The sequence below is a fragment of the Phocoena phocoena genome, chromosome 5 (genome assembly GCF_963924675.1).
Source record: "Phocoena phocoena chromosome 5, mPhoPho1.1, whole genome shotgun sequence".
Classification (NCBI taxonomy): Eukaryota; Metazoa; Chordata; class Mammalia; order Artiodactyla; family Phocoenidae; genus Phocoena; species Phocoena phocoena.
Window position 1 is genome coordinate 50,644,295 of NC_089223.1, and position 16,529 is coordinate 50,660,823.

At 40.0% G+C, this 16,529-nt stretch overlaps 1 protein-coding gene across 2 annotated transcripts; it reads left to right on the plus strand.

Annotated features, from left to right (window-relative positions):
• The first annotated feature begins 443 nt into the window (after positions 1 to 443).
• Positions 444 to 15,998, plus strand: GRSF1 (G-rich RNA sequence binding factor 1). Of its 2 annotated transcripts, none has more exons than XM_065877109.1 (10): positions 444 to 857; positions 3,379 to 3,535; positions 4,578 to 4,733; positions 5,132 to 5,275; positions 6,070 to 6,205; positions 10,206 to 10,390; positions 11,337 to 11,458; positions 13,036 to 13,171; positions 13,819 to 13,894; positions 14,866 to 15,998. In XM_065877109.1, exons 1-9 carry the CDS (start codon positions 498 to 500, stop codon positions 13,866 to 13,868), a joined length of 1,446 nt encoding a protein of 481 aa, XP_065733181.1. In that variant the 5' UTR covers positions 444 to 497; the 3' UTR covers positions 13,869 to 13,894; positions 14,866 to 15,998. The 2 variants fall into 2 exon arrangements, with proteins under 2 accessions (XP_065733181.1, XP_065733182.1); XM_065877110.1 differs by lacking the exon at positions 444 to 857 and adding an exon at positions 1,084 to 1,151.
• Positions 15,999 to 16,529: the final 531 nt, after the last annotated feature.

Here is a 16,529-nt window from a genome sequence, read left to right on the forward strand (position 1 = left end):
GAAAGCTGGCTTTCCGCACATAACCCAAGCTGGGGGGCGGGGAGGGGGCGTTATTAAAGCTCTGCCAGTATTATCCCAACCTCTTTTTATAACCAGAGTTATCACAATTCCTTCCAGGAACGACCCTTTTGCCCCTCACGTCACAAGACTGTGGAGAAAGTGCAGAGCGTCGGTAGATATCCGTTCCAGGGCTCAGCCCTCCAAAAAAGGAAGCCTCGTCCTCTTCAGGCCTCAGTTTCCACCGAGTGAAAGAATAACCAGGCGATCATACCGGCCCCCGGCCCCTCCCGGCCCGCGGGCAGCCCCGCCCCGCCCCGCCCCGAGGGCGGAGACCGGGCGGAGCAGCGCGCTCTCCTCCGCCTCCTCCCGACTCGCCGCTGCCCCTGGTGCCGGCGGCGCATGTGCCTGGCAACCCCTCCCCGGCCCTGGATTCCACTTCCCCTCCGCTCACGCTGCAGCCGCAGCCGCCTTCAGGCCCCGCGCCGCCTCCGGAGTCCATGGCCGGGACGCGCTGGGTGCTCGGGGCGCTGCTCCGGGGCTGCGGCTGCAACTGCAGCAGCTGCCGGCGCACCGGCGCCGCCTGCCTACCCTTCTACTCGGCCGCCGGCTCATTCCCCTCGGGAGTCTCGGGCCGTCGCCGCCTGCTGCTGCTGCTCGGGGCCGCCGCGGCCGCCGCCTCTCACACGCGGGGCCTCCAGACTGGGCCTGTGCCGGCCGGGAGGCTGGCGGGGCCTCCCCCAGCGGCCGCCTCCGCCGCCGCCGCGGCCGCCGCCTCTTACCCGGCCCTGCGCGCCCCTCTGCTGCCGCAGTCGCTGGCGGCGGCGGCGGCGGCGGGTCCGGCGCGCGGTTACAGCCAGGTACGTGGGCGCCGAGAGGGGCCGCGCGCGGGACCCTTCCCCGCCGTGCGCACGCGCCCCCGCGCCCCTCCGCGTGCGCCTCGCGTGCGCGCCCGGGGATCCACGGCACGCGCCACAGCCCCCCGCCCGCTCCCACCCTCACCCGCCCAGTCCTCCTATTGGGCCCCAGAACAAGGGACGCTTTCCCAGCGCTCGGCTTTTCTCCTTGTTTTGTTCTCTGGAGTCTCTGGTCGGTTGGGCAGTGTAAGTGTGGCTGGGGGTGAATGTTGAGGCCTTGTTTCCCGCCCGCCCATGGTAGGTTTTGTGAGGCTGTTGACGCCCCCACCGCGCATCTCTGTCGCTCTCCGCCCGCAGGTGGTGAAGTTGGGAGGCCGGACCCCCGGAGGGCTGGGACACTCCGTGCCGCCCGAGCACTAGGCCTGGGCGGCCCTTGGTGCGCCTCGCGGCCCGCTGCTACGAGGGTTCACGCACACACTTGCGTGGGCTAGGTTCGTGGGGAAGGAGGCTGGACCCCAGCGCTCTCCTCGCTCTCGTGTCCCTTGGGAAAGGCGGGCTGCCCCAGTTACTGAAGGTCACCTCTGCACCTTCACTTCCTCTGACAGAAGGTCCTTTAGGACCATGGGTCACCGCTGATGGGAAGGACAGTTTGGAGACTGACAATGGGGGAGGGGGACCGAGGAGAGGAGGCGTCTGGGGCTGAGGCGATGGTTTGGGGACCCAGGAGTGAGTCTACAGTATTTTTTTTTTTTCTTTGAGTCAGTGTGTGCTTTAAGTACTCATATTGCAAATATTTTGTGCCTCGTAGGAAGCTTTCTTTTCTGCTTCTTACGTGGCATCTGGGAAATGTCCGCACACTTTTTGACTACCATGTTCCTGATGCCTTGGGTCATATTATTGTTAATTCAATTTGTGATTCTCCTTGAACTTAGGGAAACTGGGAAGCTAATCAGCGTGGCTGCTGTCTGCCAGTGGCTGAGCTAATTGATTTGAATCCTGGCCCAATACTTGCTGCTGCCCTTTTCAGTGAAAGCTTGTGATGCTTATGGAATTCTGGGAAAATGGGGAATGTTGCTCTTATTAAAAAAAAAGCAACAAAAAAACTGTCTCTAATAAGCCTTTGTGACCTGGTTACTCTCTTTACTTGATTATTTTTTTCTGTGAATTTGACTAGCATAATGATCTGTTGAGGCTCTGCTAGTAAGTAAGCCTCTGTGCTTACTTTTATTATTGATCGCATAAAATTATGTGTAAATTTCCATGAAAATGATGGGGATATACAAAGGAGTGAAGTATCTCTCTCTTTAGCCCAGTAGAGTGCAAGTCACTTGACTTAAAGCCTGAGTTGTCTTCCCATGTTGATAATTGAAGTGCTTGTTGCATTCTTATTAAATAATGTATGAGGCCTCTGCTAGAGGTTTACATTTATCATTGACTCCTTAAAATTAGACATAAATCTTCGTGTAAATGGTACGATGGTACAGAGAAATCTATTTCCTTAGCCTAGTAGAGTGCAAGTCTTAAAACCTGACTTGTCTTCCCTGGTTATGGTTGTGCTTGTTGGAATCTTATAACATTTCGGTTTTTGTTTAGTGTTGTAAAATAGAGTTCTTTGGGTATGTCTCAGGCTCCTGTTACCTCACACTACTGCTGTTGCCTTTTATGATCTTTCCCTTATTCAGTTGGTCTGACATACTAGTTGACAAATTAATCTTTCCAAGCATCCTGCTGTCTTGTTGATTTACACACTTCTAAATGTCTTTTATTAGCTCCCCTTTGCTTACCAGGTTAACGACACACACTGAGCTCAACCCTCAATTCCTCTGCTATGTGGTACCCAGTTTTTTTTGCCAGCTCATCTTCTTTGGCTCCTAATTGTACCCTACAGTTTAGCCAAATGGAATTATTGCTGTTTTGCAAATGGGCTTCTGTTCATACTGTTTCTTCCCCTCACTTCTCAAACTGGAATGCCTATCCTTTATATATTTCTCTCAGAATTCTAGCCTTCCTTCAAGGCTCATCTCATATCATGTCTTGATTCTTCTGTTGGTGCTCTGTTTTGAATTTCTATAATATCTTGTATCTTAATTATAGCCCTTAAAGCATCTGTCTTGTGTGCTTGTCTTAGTCTGGATGGTACGCTTTTTGAGATGAGGGCCTAATTACGGTGTGCTATGATTAGGAGATACATATTTGTTAAATTGAAGGGACCCCTGTTGTCCTGCCTTAACTAAAACACTATTATGAGGTGTACTTCGGGACTGATGAATTTAAAAACAAGCCTGGAATAAAATTTATGTCCTGCCAAACCATTAGGCTATACATGCTTGTTGCTTTAGGATGTACAATTTAAGCCAAAATAGGATGAGTTAGATATGTGAATTTCACTTCTTGCCTCTGAAATACTAATGGTCCCCAAATAATAATATCCAGGGTGTTAATTTGTAGAAATAAACTTTGAAAATAAATTTTCTAAGTAGGTTGTTCAAGAAATATTTCTACATTTCTTCATTTCTCTTGGAAGGAGTCCAAAACTACCTACCTGGAAGACCTTCCACCTCTCCCTGAATATGAATTGCCTCCGTCCAAGTTAGGAGAGGAAGTGGATGACGTTTATCTCATTCGAGCTCAAGGATTACCGTGGTCGTGCACTGTAGAAGATGTGCTTAGCTTTTTCTCAGGTATATTTTATGTATGTTTTGAATATGTAATTTCATCTGACTGAAAGGTAGTCCCATAAAATTCAAGTTAGGCTATGCTGTAGACATCTTATTTGATGCATGGGAATTGTCTCATTCTGGCTGGTTACATATGCATAGTGACAGCATGTGTATCATTTGTCATATATACCAGGTTGAATACCGAAAAAATTTTAATGTTAAAAAACTACATGATGCAAAACCAGTTTTCTCTGAAGTTTTAATACGTACATATCAAAATGTGAAACCTGTTAGCGGGAATATGTTAGTGAGAATATAGGTTGAGTAGCTTTTTATGTAATAACATACATTTAGAATACAAGATCACTTAGCAATGATATAATTCCCTTAATAACATGTTTGAAGGTTTATGCATCTGTAGTTAAAGTTTCTGTGTCTGACTGATTTTTAATTTTCCTCCCTCTTAAGAAGCCTTTAGAAGATGTTGCCTTAAATGTTCTAAAACAATGTAACACTGTATTAAGTACCTAATGTGCATTTGTGTGGATCAAGCAGTTTATAAAGCCACTTACATCTTCAACTTGCTCCCAATATAAGTAGTGTGCAGTATGGGGATGTCTTTCTTTGGTAATGAAAAGGGGGAAAAGTTAAATTATTCTTATAGGAGATATATTAGAGTTCTTATGGATATGATCATAACGAAAGAAGACACTTATGCAGAAACCGTATTTTAATTCCTTAAGTGATTCGAAACTGATTGTAGAAGCATTTGGAAGTCCATATTACATTTTGTATTAAGCCTAGCCTGATTTGCCATTTAATGATCAGGGGGTCATAAGCTTTTGTGCTAAGGTTCGCTTATTTCTCCACATGGAACATTTTAGAGACTACCAGCTCATCAGCATTTGGACATCTTCAGTGATGGGGATTTGTGTAAGGAAAATGACAGGCATTTTGGATATTGCTTTGTTTTGGTTTTGGAGGATTGCAATTCTAGTGACTTGTATGATTGATCTAAAACTTTGATTTCTGGTTTTAATTGATTTTACTCACATACTTTCAGACTGCAGAATTCGCAATGGTGAGAATGGAATCCACTTCCTCTTAAATAGAGATGGGAAACGAAGGGGTGATGCCTTAATTGAAATGGAGTCAGAGCAGGATGTGCAAAAAGCCTTAGAAAAACACCGCATGTACATGGGGCAGCGGTATGTGGAAGGTATGTGAAGTCGTGTTATAGCTTTTCGGGTTCATTACATTGACTGTACTTTTCAAGGCAGCTTCATTTGATCCTGTGTTAGATATTATGAATAGTGAAGTAGTTAGATTCTATGAAAAACCCTTTTCCAGGGTGTGAAAATGAAGCACACAAATAATCTCAGTTTCTTATCTATAAAATGAGGGTGTTGACCCAGTTTACTTCAGAAGTTGTGATGTTACAGCTGGCGCATAGTAAATACTTGATAAATGTCATTTATTATTTTCTCCAGAGAAGTACGTAAGGTTAAAAATACTAGTTTTTTGATTCCTGGATAACCCACCCAGTGTGATTATTTTTTTAATGGCTTCTTCCTTTGTTATGTAAATATTGCATACCTTTTGTGCTCTTTTTCTTAGTATATGAGATAAACAATGAAGATGTGGATGCCTTAATGAAGAGCCTGCATGTCAAATCTACACCTGTGGTAAATGATGGCGTGGTTCGTTTGAGAGGACTTCCTTATAGTTGCAATGAGAAAGACATTATAGACTTCTTCGCAGGTGCTTTTCAGTTATATCGTGTTTGGGGCCTCATATCTTTTCCCCCCATTGTTTCCTTCTTTATCTTAGGTGAACCTTCTCCTGGTAACTGCATGCAGTTATATTAGGTTGTTTAGGGGAGAACTCTTCACTTGGATTGCCAGTATTTATAGATTATATAAGTGTTTTGACCTAAAACACTGATCTTTGGTGGGTGTCATATTTCAAAATAATTTAATGTGGAGTTTTTTTTTTTTTTTTTACTATTGAGGAAAATATCCTCTCATGAGAGTGGCTATATTTGTCTTAGACAATAGTGATTTATATGATCTAAAAGCATTAACATCTAGGGAATTCCCTGGCAGTCCAGTGGTTAGGACTCTGCGCTTTCACTGTTGAGGGTGCGGGTTCAGTCCCTGGTCAGGGAACTAGGATCCTGCAAGCTGCACAGCATGTCTGTTTAAAAAAAAAAAAAAAAGCATTATCATCTAATTCTTAGGGGTAAAATATGCACCAGTAGTGATGTTAGTCTAAATCTCTGTATATAACTAATGGCAAAAAACCAAATTGTGTGTTTTAGATGGACTGCTTGGACCCTAAATGTTCTGGGAATGTGTGGGTGTTATTAGCTTTTGGCTGCATAATAATTTTCTTCCCATTAGGCATGTATTCAGCTTTGGGACTGGCAAAATAGGCCCACAATTTTACTAATAAACTTAAAAAGAAATTCTTAGTATGTGAATGAATGTGTTAAGTCTAAGAATAAAAAGCTCCTGTTAGCAGCACTAATTTGTAGTAATTTTTTGGCATCCTAGGACTGAACATAGTAGACATTACTTTTGTCATGGATTATAGAGGGAGAAGAAAAACAGGAGAAGCCTATGTGCAGTTTGAAGAACCAGAAATGGCCAACCAAGCCCTTTTGAAACACAGGGAAGAAATTGGCAACCGGTGAGTGAAGCAGATACTAATGATGCGGAAGGATCATACTGGCCAATACACTGGGTTGTTTTGATGAATGCAGTATAATATGACTAAAATTATCTAAACACAGAAAAAGTAGAGAGAGTAGTATGATGAGCTGTCAAATGCCCATCACTTAGATTAACAAATTCTTAACATTTATTGTATTTCTTGCATCTGTTTTTCTAGTATGCATCTTTAAGAAAGCATTTTTACATGATCCCAATATTATCACATTTAACAAAATTAGCGATAATTTATTATCTAGTGCCAGTCCGTAATCACATGTTCCCGTTTATACCCAAAATGTCTTTCTCCAGTTGATTTTTTTTTTTTCCCTCACCAGAATCTAGACATGGTCCATATGTTGTATTTGATTGTTATGCTTCCATTTCTCTTCAATTAGAGCAAATCCCCATTTCCTTTATTTTTATGTTACCTCCCCCTTTTTATTATTATTATTTTTTCTTTTGGCTGCATGGAGCAGCTTGCTAGATCTTAGTTCCCTGACCAGAGATTGAACCCAGGCCCATGGTAGAGAAAGCATGGAGTCCTAACCACTGGACCACCAGGGAGTTCCCCTCCCCCCTTTCAAGATGCAATTGGCTTTTGAAGAAATTGAGTCATTTGTCCTGTACAGTGTCTCACGTCCTGTGTTTATCCTTTTGCTTCCTCATAGTGTCACTTAACTTGTTCCTTTGCATCCTCTATTATTTCCTGAAAACTGGAAGTTAGACCTAAAGTCTTAGATTGATTCAGGTTAACAATTTTGATACAGATACTCTATAGGCAATACTGTATACTGCATATCACATCACACTAGGATACACGTAGTAATGGGTTGAGTTCATTTCTGTTTTTTAGTTTTCTTTTTCTCTTTTATTTTACTCTTTTTTTGTGTGCTTATTTGTGTTTTAACTTTGGGGGAGTACTCAAAAGTGTCAAATTTTAATTCATTGTCTTGCTTGTTTTCTGACCTTTTTTCTTGAATTCTTTGAAGTTTAAAAAAGTCATTCCAAAGTCGTTCTATTTCAGGATCTACGTATAGAATTGGTTCAAAGGTCTTTATTAAAAAATTTTTAATGAAGAAAATACATGCAAAACACACACCGCCCCCCCTTAATTTTCTTTCAGTACTCTTCATATTTTCTTATAACTGGGAACACGTCAGTAATATGTTTTTATGTGGGAACATCAAGGCAGTGTATAGATCTCTTCAGTAAATTAAGAAATGTTGCACATCTGGGTCTGTAAATGCAAAGGATTTGTACAATTCAAGCTTAATAACCTAATTTGGAAAAGCATTGTTGAGAAAAAGAAAACTGGTTCCAGAAGCTTGGATTTAACAGTTCCACAGCCAAACAGATAGCAAGTTAGAATTGACATTTAGTTCATTAATTCTCATTACCCTCTTAGTGAAGTCCTGGGAGAAGTTAGCTCCTCATATATTGTGACTTTTAATATCTTAAACACATATGATTAATTTTCACAGAATTGAATTGTAAGACCTCAAGAGATTGTTAATCATCCGTAAAAAACAAAATGAAACCTTTCTTACTAGATTCTTTTCATACACACAGTTAACCTTTGCATATTTGTCCGCATGAAGCAAAAACAGGGTAGAAAACAGTTGTTAAAATGTATATGAAGAAAACTTATCTTGGGAGGATTAAATCAGTGACCTGCTCTGTTGAGAGTACTTTTTGATGGGTGAATATCTATGTCCATTTTTACTTTATGCCCCACCGGTTGTCTTTGGACACCTGTGTTTGTTAGCTATCAGAAATAATATGTATGCGTGTTTTATTTTAATTTATTTTATTAAAAAAAAATTTTTGGCTGCGTTAGGTCTTCGTTGCTGTTCACGGGCCTTCTCCAGCTGCGGCAAGTGGGGGCCGCTCTTTGTTGCGGTGCGCGGGCTTCTCATTGCGGTGGCTTCTTGTTGCGGAGCACAGGCTCTAGGTGCACGGTCTCCAGTAGTTGTGGCTCGAGGGCTCTAGAACGCAGGCTCAGTAGTTGTGGTACATGGGCTTAGTTGCTCCTCCGCATGTGGGATCTTCCGGGACACAGCAAGATCCGCCTGCATTGGCAGGCGGATTCCTTTTTTTTTTTTTTTTAACATCTTGGAGTATAATTGCTTTACAATGGTGTGTTAGTTTCTGCTTTATAACAAAGTGAATCGGTTATACGTATACATACGTTCCCATATCTCTTCCCTCTTGCGTCTCCCTGCCTCCCACCCTCCCTATCCCACCCCTCTAGGTGGTCACAAAGCACCGAGCTGATCTCCCTGTGCCATGCGGCTGCTTCCCACTAGCTATCTATTTTACATTTGGTAGTGTATATATGTCCATGCCACTCTCTCACTTTGTCACAGCTTACCCTTCCCCCTCCCCATATCCTCAAGTCCATTCTCTAGTAGGTCTGTGTCTTTATTCCTGTCTTACCCCTAGGTTCTTCATGACCTTTTTTTTTTTTCCCTTAGATTCCATATATATGTGTTAGCATACAGTATTTGTTTTTCTCTTTCTGACTTACTTCACTCTGTATGACAGTCTCTAGGTCCATCTACCTCACTGCAAATAACTCAATTTCGTTCCTTTTTATGGCTGAGTAATATTCCATTGTATATATTTGCCACATCTTCTTTATCCATTCATCCAATGATGGACACTTAGGTTGCTTCCATATCCTGGCTATTGTAAATAGAGCTGCAATGAACATTGTGGTACATGACTCTTTTTGAATTATGGTTTTCTCAGGGTATATGCCCAGTAATGGGATTGCTGGGTCGTATGGTAGTTCTATTTGTAGTTTTTTAAGGAACCTCCATACTGTTTTCCATAGTGGCTGTATCAATTTACATTCCTACCAGCAGTGCAAGAGGGTTCCCTTTTCTCCACACCCTCTCCAGCATTTATTGTTTCTAGATTTTTTGATGATGGCCATTGTGACTGGTGTGAGATGATATCTTATTGTAGTTTTGATATACATTTCTCTAATGATTAATAATGTTGCGCATTCTTTCATGTTTGTTGGCAATCTGTGTATCTTCTTTGGAGAAATGTCTGTTTAGGTCTTCTGCCCATTTTTGGATTGGGTTGTTTGTTTTTTTGTTATTGAGCTGCATGAGCTGCTTGTAAATTTTGGAGATTAATCCTTTGTCAGTTGCTTCATTTGCAAATATTTTCTCCCATTCTGAGGGGTGTGTTTTGGTCTTGTTTATGGTTTCCTTTGCTGTGCAAAAGCTTTTAAGTTTCATTAGGTCCCATTTGTTTATTTTTGTTTTTATTTCCATTTCTCTAGGAGGTGGGTCAAAAAGGATCTTGCTGTGATTTATGTCATAGAGTGTTCTGCCTATGTTTTCCTCTAAGAGTTTGATAGTTTCTGGCCTTACATTTAGGTCTTTAATCCATTTTGAGCTTATTTTTGTGTATGGTGTTAGGGAGTGTTCTAATCTCATACTTTACACGTACCTGTCCCGTTTTCCCAGCACCACTTATTGAAGAGGCTGTCTTTTCTCCACTGTATATTCTTGCCTCCTTTATCAAAGATAAGGTGACCATATATGCGTGGGTTTATCTCTGTGCTTTCTATCCTGTTCCATTGATCTATATTTCTGTTTTTGTGCCAGTACCATACTGTCTTGATTACTGCAGCTTTGTAGTATAGTCTGAAGTCAGGGAGCCTGATTCCTCCAGCTCTGTTTTTCGTTCTCAAGATTGCTTTGGCTATTCGGGGTCTTTTGTGTTTCCATACAAATTGTGAAATTTTTTGTTCTAGTTCTGTGAAAAATGCCAGTGGCGATCCTTATCAAACTACCACTGGCATTTTTCACAGAACTAGAACAAAACATTTTACAATTTGTTTGGCAGGCAGATTCTTAACCACTGGACCACCAGGGAAGCCCTGCATGTTTTATTTTAAAAGAGTTCAATGTAAAGTTACTTTGTACCATTTATGCCTGTTCACTTTTGCTTTGACATAGATATATAGAGATATTTCCAAGCAGAAGGAATGAAGTTCGAACACATGTTGGTTCTCATAAGGGAAAGAAAACGGCATCTTCTCCCACTGCTAAGTATATAACTGAGCCAGAAATGGTCTTTGAAGAACATGAAGTAACTGAGGATATCCGACCCATGATGGCTTTTGAAAGTGAGAAGGAAATAGGTAAGGATTTGCCTCTTATTGAAACTCATTGTGTCTGCCTTGTACGTTTAGATATTTGTTAAAAAAAAATTTTTTTATGACCATGTTGTATCAAATTGTAGATTATAGGACAAAGGAAATTGAGTTAAATGTTTAATATGTCTTTGAGTGTAGTATGTGCTATGAATACAGTCGTCCCTCGGTATCCCCAGGGGATTGGTTCCAGGACCCACCATGGATACCAAAATCCATGAATGGTCAAGTCCCATAGGCAGCCCTCCATATCCACGGGTTCCACATTCACAGATATGGAGGGTTGAAGATGGTCTTAATTAATTCATAGGTTTTTTTTTTTTTTTAATTTAATCATTTTTGCAGATTCTGTATCAAAACCTGGGTTGCACATATACAACAAAAAGAAGTAAGATGTCAACATTTAAACTTAAGGTGGGAAAAGATGTGTGTAGAGAGCAGGATTGTTGACTAAAGTAAGGTGTTTTGTTTGCCTCTGTGTTTAATTATTCCTTTGATTCTTAATCCCAAAGCAACATTTGGAATCTTTAAAAGTTTGATAAATACTTTTTAAATTTGTGCTCTAGGATTATCCTGTTAACAATATTTATTCCTTTTTTTTTTTTTCAAAGTGACTGTAAACTAGGGAATTTCTCTTGTCTTTATTTTCACGTTCATAATCATTTTCCCGTCTCTCAGTTGTTAGAGAAAGGTACGTTCTTTTGTAATCTGGTAATGGTTTGAGACACTAAATCCTTATGAGTGTTCAGGTGATAACTTGTTAGGCAGCAGAAATTTCAGATCATCTTGGCTTTTAAAATTGAAACCCTCTTCGTTACTAGGGTATTTCAAGAGTAATTGAAGATTTTGTCATAAAGGTCATTCCTAATTATAATCTGCTAATAACTTTTGAAGTGTTTATGTTCTTGACAGTGCTTTTTGTCCCACTTCTTAGAATTGCCTAAGGAGATGTCAGAAAAGCTTCCAGAAGCTGTTGATTTTGGAACTACGTCTTCACTACATTTTGTCCACATGAGAGGATTGCCTTTCCAAGCCAATGCCCAAGACATTATAAATGTGTGTGGCAGTAAGATATCCAATCTCAATAGCTTTGAACAAAAGTTCTAAAGTTTTGAACTTCTATTTAGGGAAGGTAGAGAAGAAAAATATAGTATTTCTGCAGTATCTTTGGACAGCAAGGTAGCATCTCCACAGTTGTGGGGGCTTGTTTTATTTTCTTTGGCTGAGAGGTGTGGGTTTTATTACATTCTAAGGTCATGTGTATAATGGATGATAACATTTCATAGGTGCAAAATAATATGGCGTAGGTTAAGTATTCAATGTAAAAAAGCTTGGTCTTTCTCTAAATTAGTTCAACCCATTCGTTTAAAAAAATTAATTAATTAGGTTGCACTGGGTCTTAGTTGTGGCACGTGGGCTTCTTAGTTGCGTTGCCAGCTCCTTAGTTGTGGCACATGGCCTCCTTAGTTGTGGCATGTGCAAACTTTTAGTTGTGGCATTGAGCCAGGGCCACCTGCATTGGGAGCACAGAGTTGTATCCGCTGAGCCACCAGGGAAGTCCCTCAACCCATTCATCTTTGAGTTTAAGAAAAAGAGACTCCAAGAGCATTTGTCACAGGGCAGTTATATACTAGACACGAATCTAGTACGCCTAAATGCCTGGAGTTATCATTACACCATATAGCCTTCTTGCATCCAGCTTCCCTGATTTTTGAGAAAAGGAATTTTTAAAATATTTTCATTTTATGATAGGTACTCTATGAAATGAAAAGATGAAATAACAAAGTCCTTATTGACTTCCTGAACTCCAGGATGTGTGTGTGCTTAAGGTAGATGAAAATCTAGGATCCAGTTAGTAGTGGGGCCTCAGAATTAGTTAGTAGTGGGGCCTCAGAATTGTCTTTATTATTTCAAAAAACCTATAAGAATCATATTTTTACCTAAATGAAGGTTGCACAGTCTCATTAAAGAATTGGTTTGTTTTGGAATATTAACCACTCAGTGTGGTAGCTCTGTTTAGGTAGTGCTGATAAGAAACTTATCATCAGCTCCATGTTTGATTAAAACATGGTAAAAATGAATTATTAAGAAATGACGTGTAGGGACTTCACTGGTGGTCCAGTGGCTAAGACTCCACACTCCCAATGCAGGGGACCCAGGGTCGATCCCTGGTTAGGGAACTAGATCCCACGTGCCACAACTAAATGTCCCGCATGCCACAAGTAAGATCCAGTGCAGCCAAATAAATAAATATTAAAAAAAAAAATAGAAATGAAGTATATTTGACGGACAGTTTTTAGAAACGGGAAAGGAGGTGTGTGGGAGGAATAATAAAAGTGGTCCTTGTTGGTATAAAGAAAAGTTTGATAACTGTTGTATATTATTGTATTGTGTATATAGTTTAAGTTCTCTGTGAACAGATATTTGAAATGTAGCTGTGAGTTCTCAGAAGATCAGAAGAGCCAGCAGAGGTGGTAGATGTGTAACTACATTGTTGCTTAAAGAGATTTCCAAAAAATAAATTTAGCGGGTGTATGAATGAAAGTCTGAAAGAAAAATACAGAGCCACCAGACTTCTAGAAATTGACCTAGTAACATTATGTTCCTTTTGGCTTCCTTTGTTTGTTGTTTAGTTTTTTGCTCCACTGAAGCCTGTTAGAATCACCATGGAATACAGTTCCAGTGGGAAGGCCACTGGAGAAGCTGATGTGCACTTCGATACCCACGAGGACGCTGTTGCAGCTATGCTCAAGGATCGGTCCCATGTTCGTAAGTGCTGCCCATGGTTTTTGTTATTTTTGATGTCTATCTTTGTTTACAAATGCCTTGCTGTGTTTTTTGTGGGTTTTTTTTTGTTTTGAGAAAAGCCAGCATAAAGCACTTTTATTGCAATAATAAATCTTGAAACTCATATGTAGTGCAGGGGGGTAGAGGTAGGGGTGGAGGAGTAAGCAGCAGTTTCGCTCACCAGATCACTACACAGGACAGCAAAGGGATGAGAGAGGGGGAAGGAGAAGCCAGGAAACTCTGAGATCAGCAGGGGGACCTGAGCATCAAAAAACAGGAGATGCTGAAGCTGTGATGACCAGCATCATTTTCTGAAGACAGCACTCAGGGATTTGTCATGATGGCTGGGCTTTCATGGGTGTTAAATGTCTACAAACAGTACCTTCAGTTTAACTTTCGATTAAAGTTCTTAAAATTAGAAGTGGAGCTTGGATAGCTATGAGATTACAAAAGTCCTAAATATCCATTAGAAAAACCACGGGATGGGAAAAAAAGCCAGGTCATGAAGAAGGCTTCAGAGGTCCCTGCTGGCCTGGGGACAGACACCTGCAGTGTCCAACATCTCAGTGAAAACGATCTGCTTTCAAAAGGCAGAGGGTTAAGAACGGATCCTTTTTTGTCATTCTCAGACCATAGATATATTGAATTGTTCCTGAATTCATGTCCGAAAGGAAAATAAGACTTCCAGGGATTCCAGAAAATAAGGTAAACTTAAGAGGTGCAATTGTGTAAATTATTTTCAGTTGATAAGTTAATCATTAACTCACAAATTTATAATACGGTTGAAAACCATTTTAATAAACATCAAACTAATCATGATAATTGAAGCCTGACTATAGGGAATGAAATTCTTCTGGGAAATAGAATTCATTATGATCATACAGTAGCTTTGAGTATTTTCCCCATTAGAATCTTTTTGCATCATTCCCAACATTCATCATGCTATGTGCTTAAAAAGAACTTTTCATCTTTAGTAGCTGTATATTATAATACACTGAAAATGTGCCTTGTGTTAGCTTGTCGTCCTATAAAATTTACATACATTTCCTCAGTTCTAAAATATTTTTTAGATATCTGAAACCAGGGTGTGTCATGGATTTGTACACTTAATGTAACACTGCTTCTTTTCCTGAAATGGTGTTATGAAAATTGTCCTAGGAAGTACATAGATTTCAGAGTTTTATCTGTGACACATCAACTAAATATGTATTGATGTCCCTTCCCTGACTCAGTGCCATGTGTTCTCTTTTTCCCCATAAAATCTTTTAATATATTGTATTGTGATCATTTTTCTACATGTAGTGGGGCATTCCTTTAAGACACTTACCTGTAGTGATTTCTTGAAAACACTTGGGGCATTTGTTTACTATAGTTGTCATAGGCTATTTTTGGATATAAAGTCCCACAGTCTCGTGGGACTTAAATATTTACATTAGCTAAAATCTATGCAAAATATATTCTGCGCCCAACTCTGAAAATCTGCTATCTTCATACCAGGCTGCAAACACTAATGCCTAACTAATTTTCTTCACCTTAGCTTAATTGGTTTGTCAGATAACTTGCAATAAATCAGAAAGAAAAAAAACTATTGAATTTGTAGTTTTAAATGGTATGGGAACTTGCGTAACACATTTTCATTTTGAGTAAGCATGCAACATTTTTTGTTTTATTTTCAGGATGAAGCAAGAAGCATTTCATTTGCACATCTTTCTTGGACATGGGATCTAAAGTTCCAGTTTTTTAGCAGCAACTGCTAGAGAAACCATTTGGGGGTTTGGGGTTAATTGCTTATAAGAAAAATTCCATAGTGGACTGTTTAGAAAGAAAAAGGAAAGATTCAGTTTGGGATTATGAAATAAACCACAGATTTACTTTTTTGTTTAAACTGTCCAGGATCTGATTAAAAAATCTGGGCTTTATTTTATATGATTAAACAGTTTTCATAGACGATTTGTGACCCAGTGTAAAGACTACATATTTTTATTCAGCACTGTCCTTTAAAATCTTTCTCCCATTTTAAAAATGATCTGTTTGAGGTTTTGTTTTTTGCCTGTGAATTAAGAGCTCTAATGTGAAACTTTTTATGGAATGAAATACTGATTATTTTAACCAAATACTCACCAAAGCAAGGAAAGGTTTCAGACCTTTGAACCATTATGGTTTGGCAGAGTTATTTTAATTTTAGGTGTATTTGGTTACTTAGATAGGGGTAGGAATTTTAAAAAAGTCAAAACAAAAAACAAATACCACAGGTTAGTGAGTGTAAATGACAACAGTCTGGCAGTTTTATGTCTTTAGAAATGTTTTGCCTTCCTAAGCCTTGTGCTGAAGGTATTTAACATTGGTGCCTGTATAATTAAGGAGGCAATTATAGTCTTAATGTAAAAGTTGTCTGACCCCTGCCCCCCCACCTGTTTTTGATTTTGGGGTAGACCTTAAGGTGTGTGTTAGTCTCAATACTGTGAAGTGACATGTCGTAACAGTCCTGACTGGTAAGGACATTAATGGCTTCACTTGAATTTAAACCAGCTCTAGATAGGAAAAAATCTGAGTCTCATTTGCTTTTTCAGTGGGGTAGCACATCCCATATTTTAGAACAAGTAGGGGTGCCTTGCTTAACTAAAAATAGCATTTAACGTATAATCGTGTGAAAGGATTATGGATAAAGCTGTATTTCTGTCACATTGTGGCAGTACTTTCTGCTTTAATATTAAACAGCTTGTTATTTAAATATTGGATCAAAATGGCTGGCTTCAAAATGTAGTCATTAATAAACTAACTTTATGTGTACCTGTGTAGGAGAATCAAAGTCCTGTATGTTTTCTTTGCCTTGTTCCTGTTCTCAGGGTGACGACTGTCACGTGGTTACCAGGAGATGCAGTTCTAGTTCTTAAAGTTTAATCAGCCCAGATTTCTGAGAGGTGGTATCTGGAAGAGAGATTATGTCTTCTCTCACTTAATACGTAACCATCTTTGATTACCAGCTAAGACACGGAATCGCTGTACTGTAAGTAGTCAATAAATGAAGGCTTGTTTCAGGCTGAAGATTACCTAAGAGTATTTATTTTGGAGTGTGTGAATCAACCTAGTACATTTTTATTACATCAAGTCCTGGTATATTATTATAAGAAGAAATGGTTAATTTGTAATTGTGTTTGCTTTTATCATCCTATAAGAGCATGATTCAGTCAACCAGCTTAACATCTTCCATATTACGACCTAAGTAGAAACGTATTTTCATATGTGGTTGAATGTATTGAGCTATAAGAACTGGTGTCTATAGCCGTATGAACTACTAGAATGCGATCTTTTCTTTCTCCCTCTAGCAGTAGGTCTGTGG

Coding starts and splice junctions, on each gene's coding strand:
- GRSF1 (XM_065877109.1), top strand. CDS start 498: ATGGCCGGGACGCGCTGGGTGCTCGGGGCGCTGCTCCGGGGCTGCGGC. Junction 5,276..6,069: donor CATTATAGACTTCTTCGCAG/GTGCTTTTCAGT, acceptor TTGGCATCCTAG/GACTGAACATAGTAGACATT. Junction 11,459..13,035: donor ATGCCCAAGACATTATAAAT/GTGTGTGGCAGT, acceptor TTTGTTGTTTAG/TTTTTTGCTCCACTGAAGCC.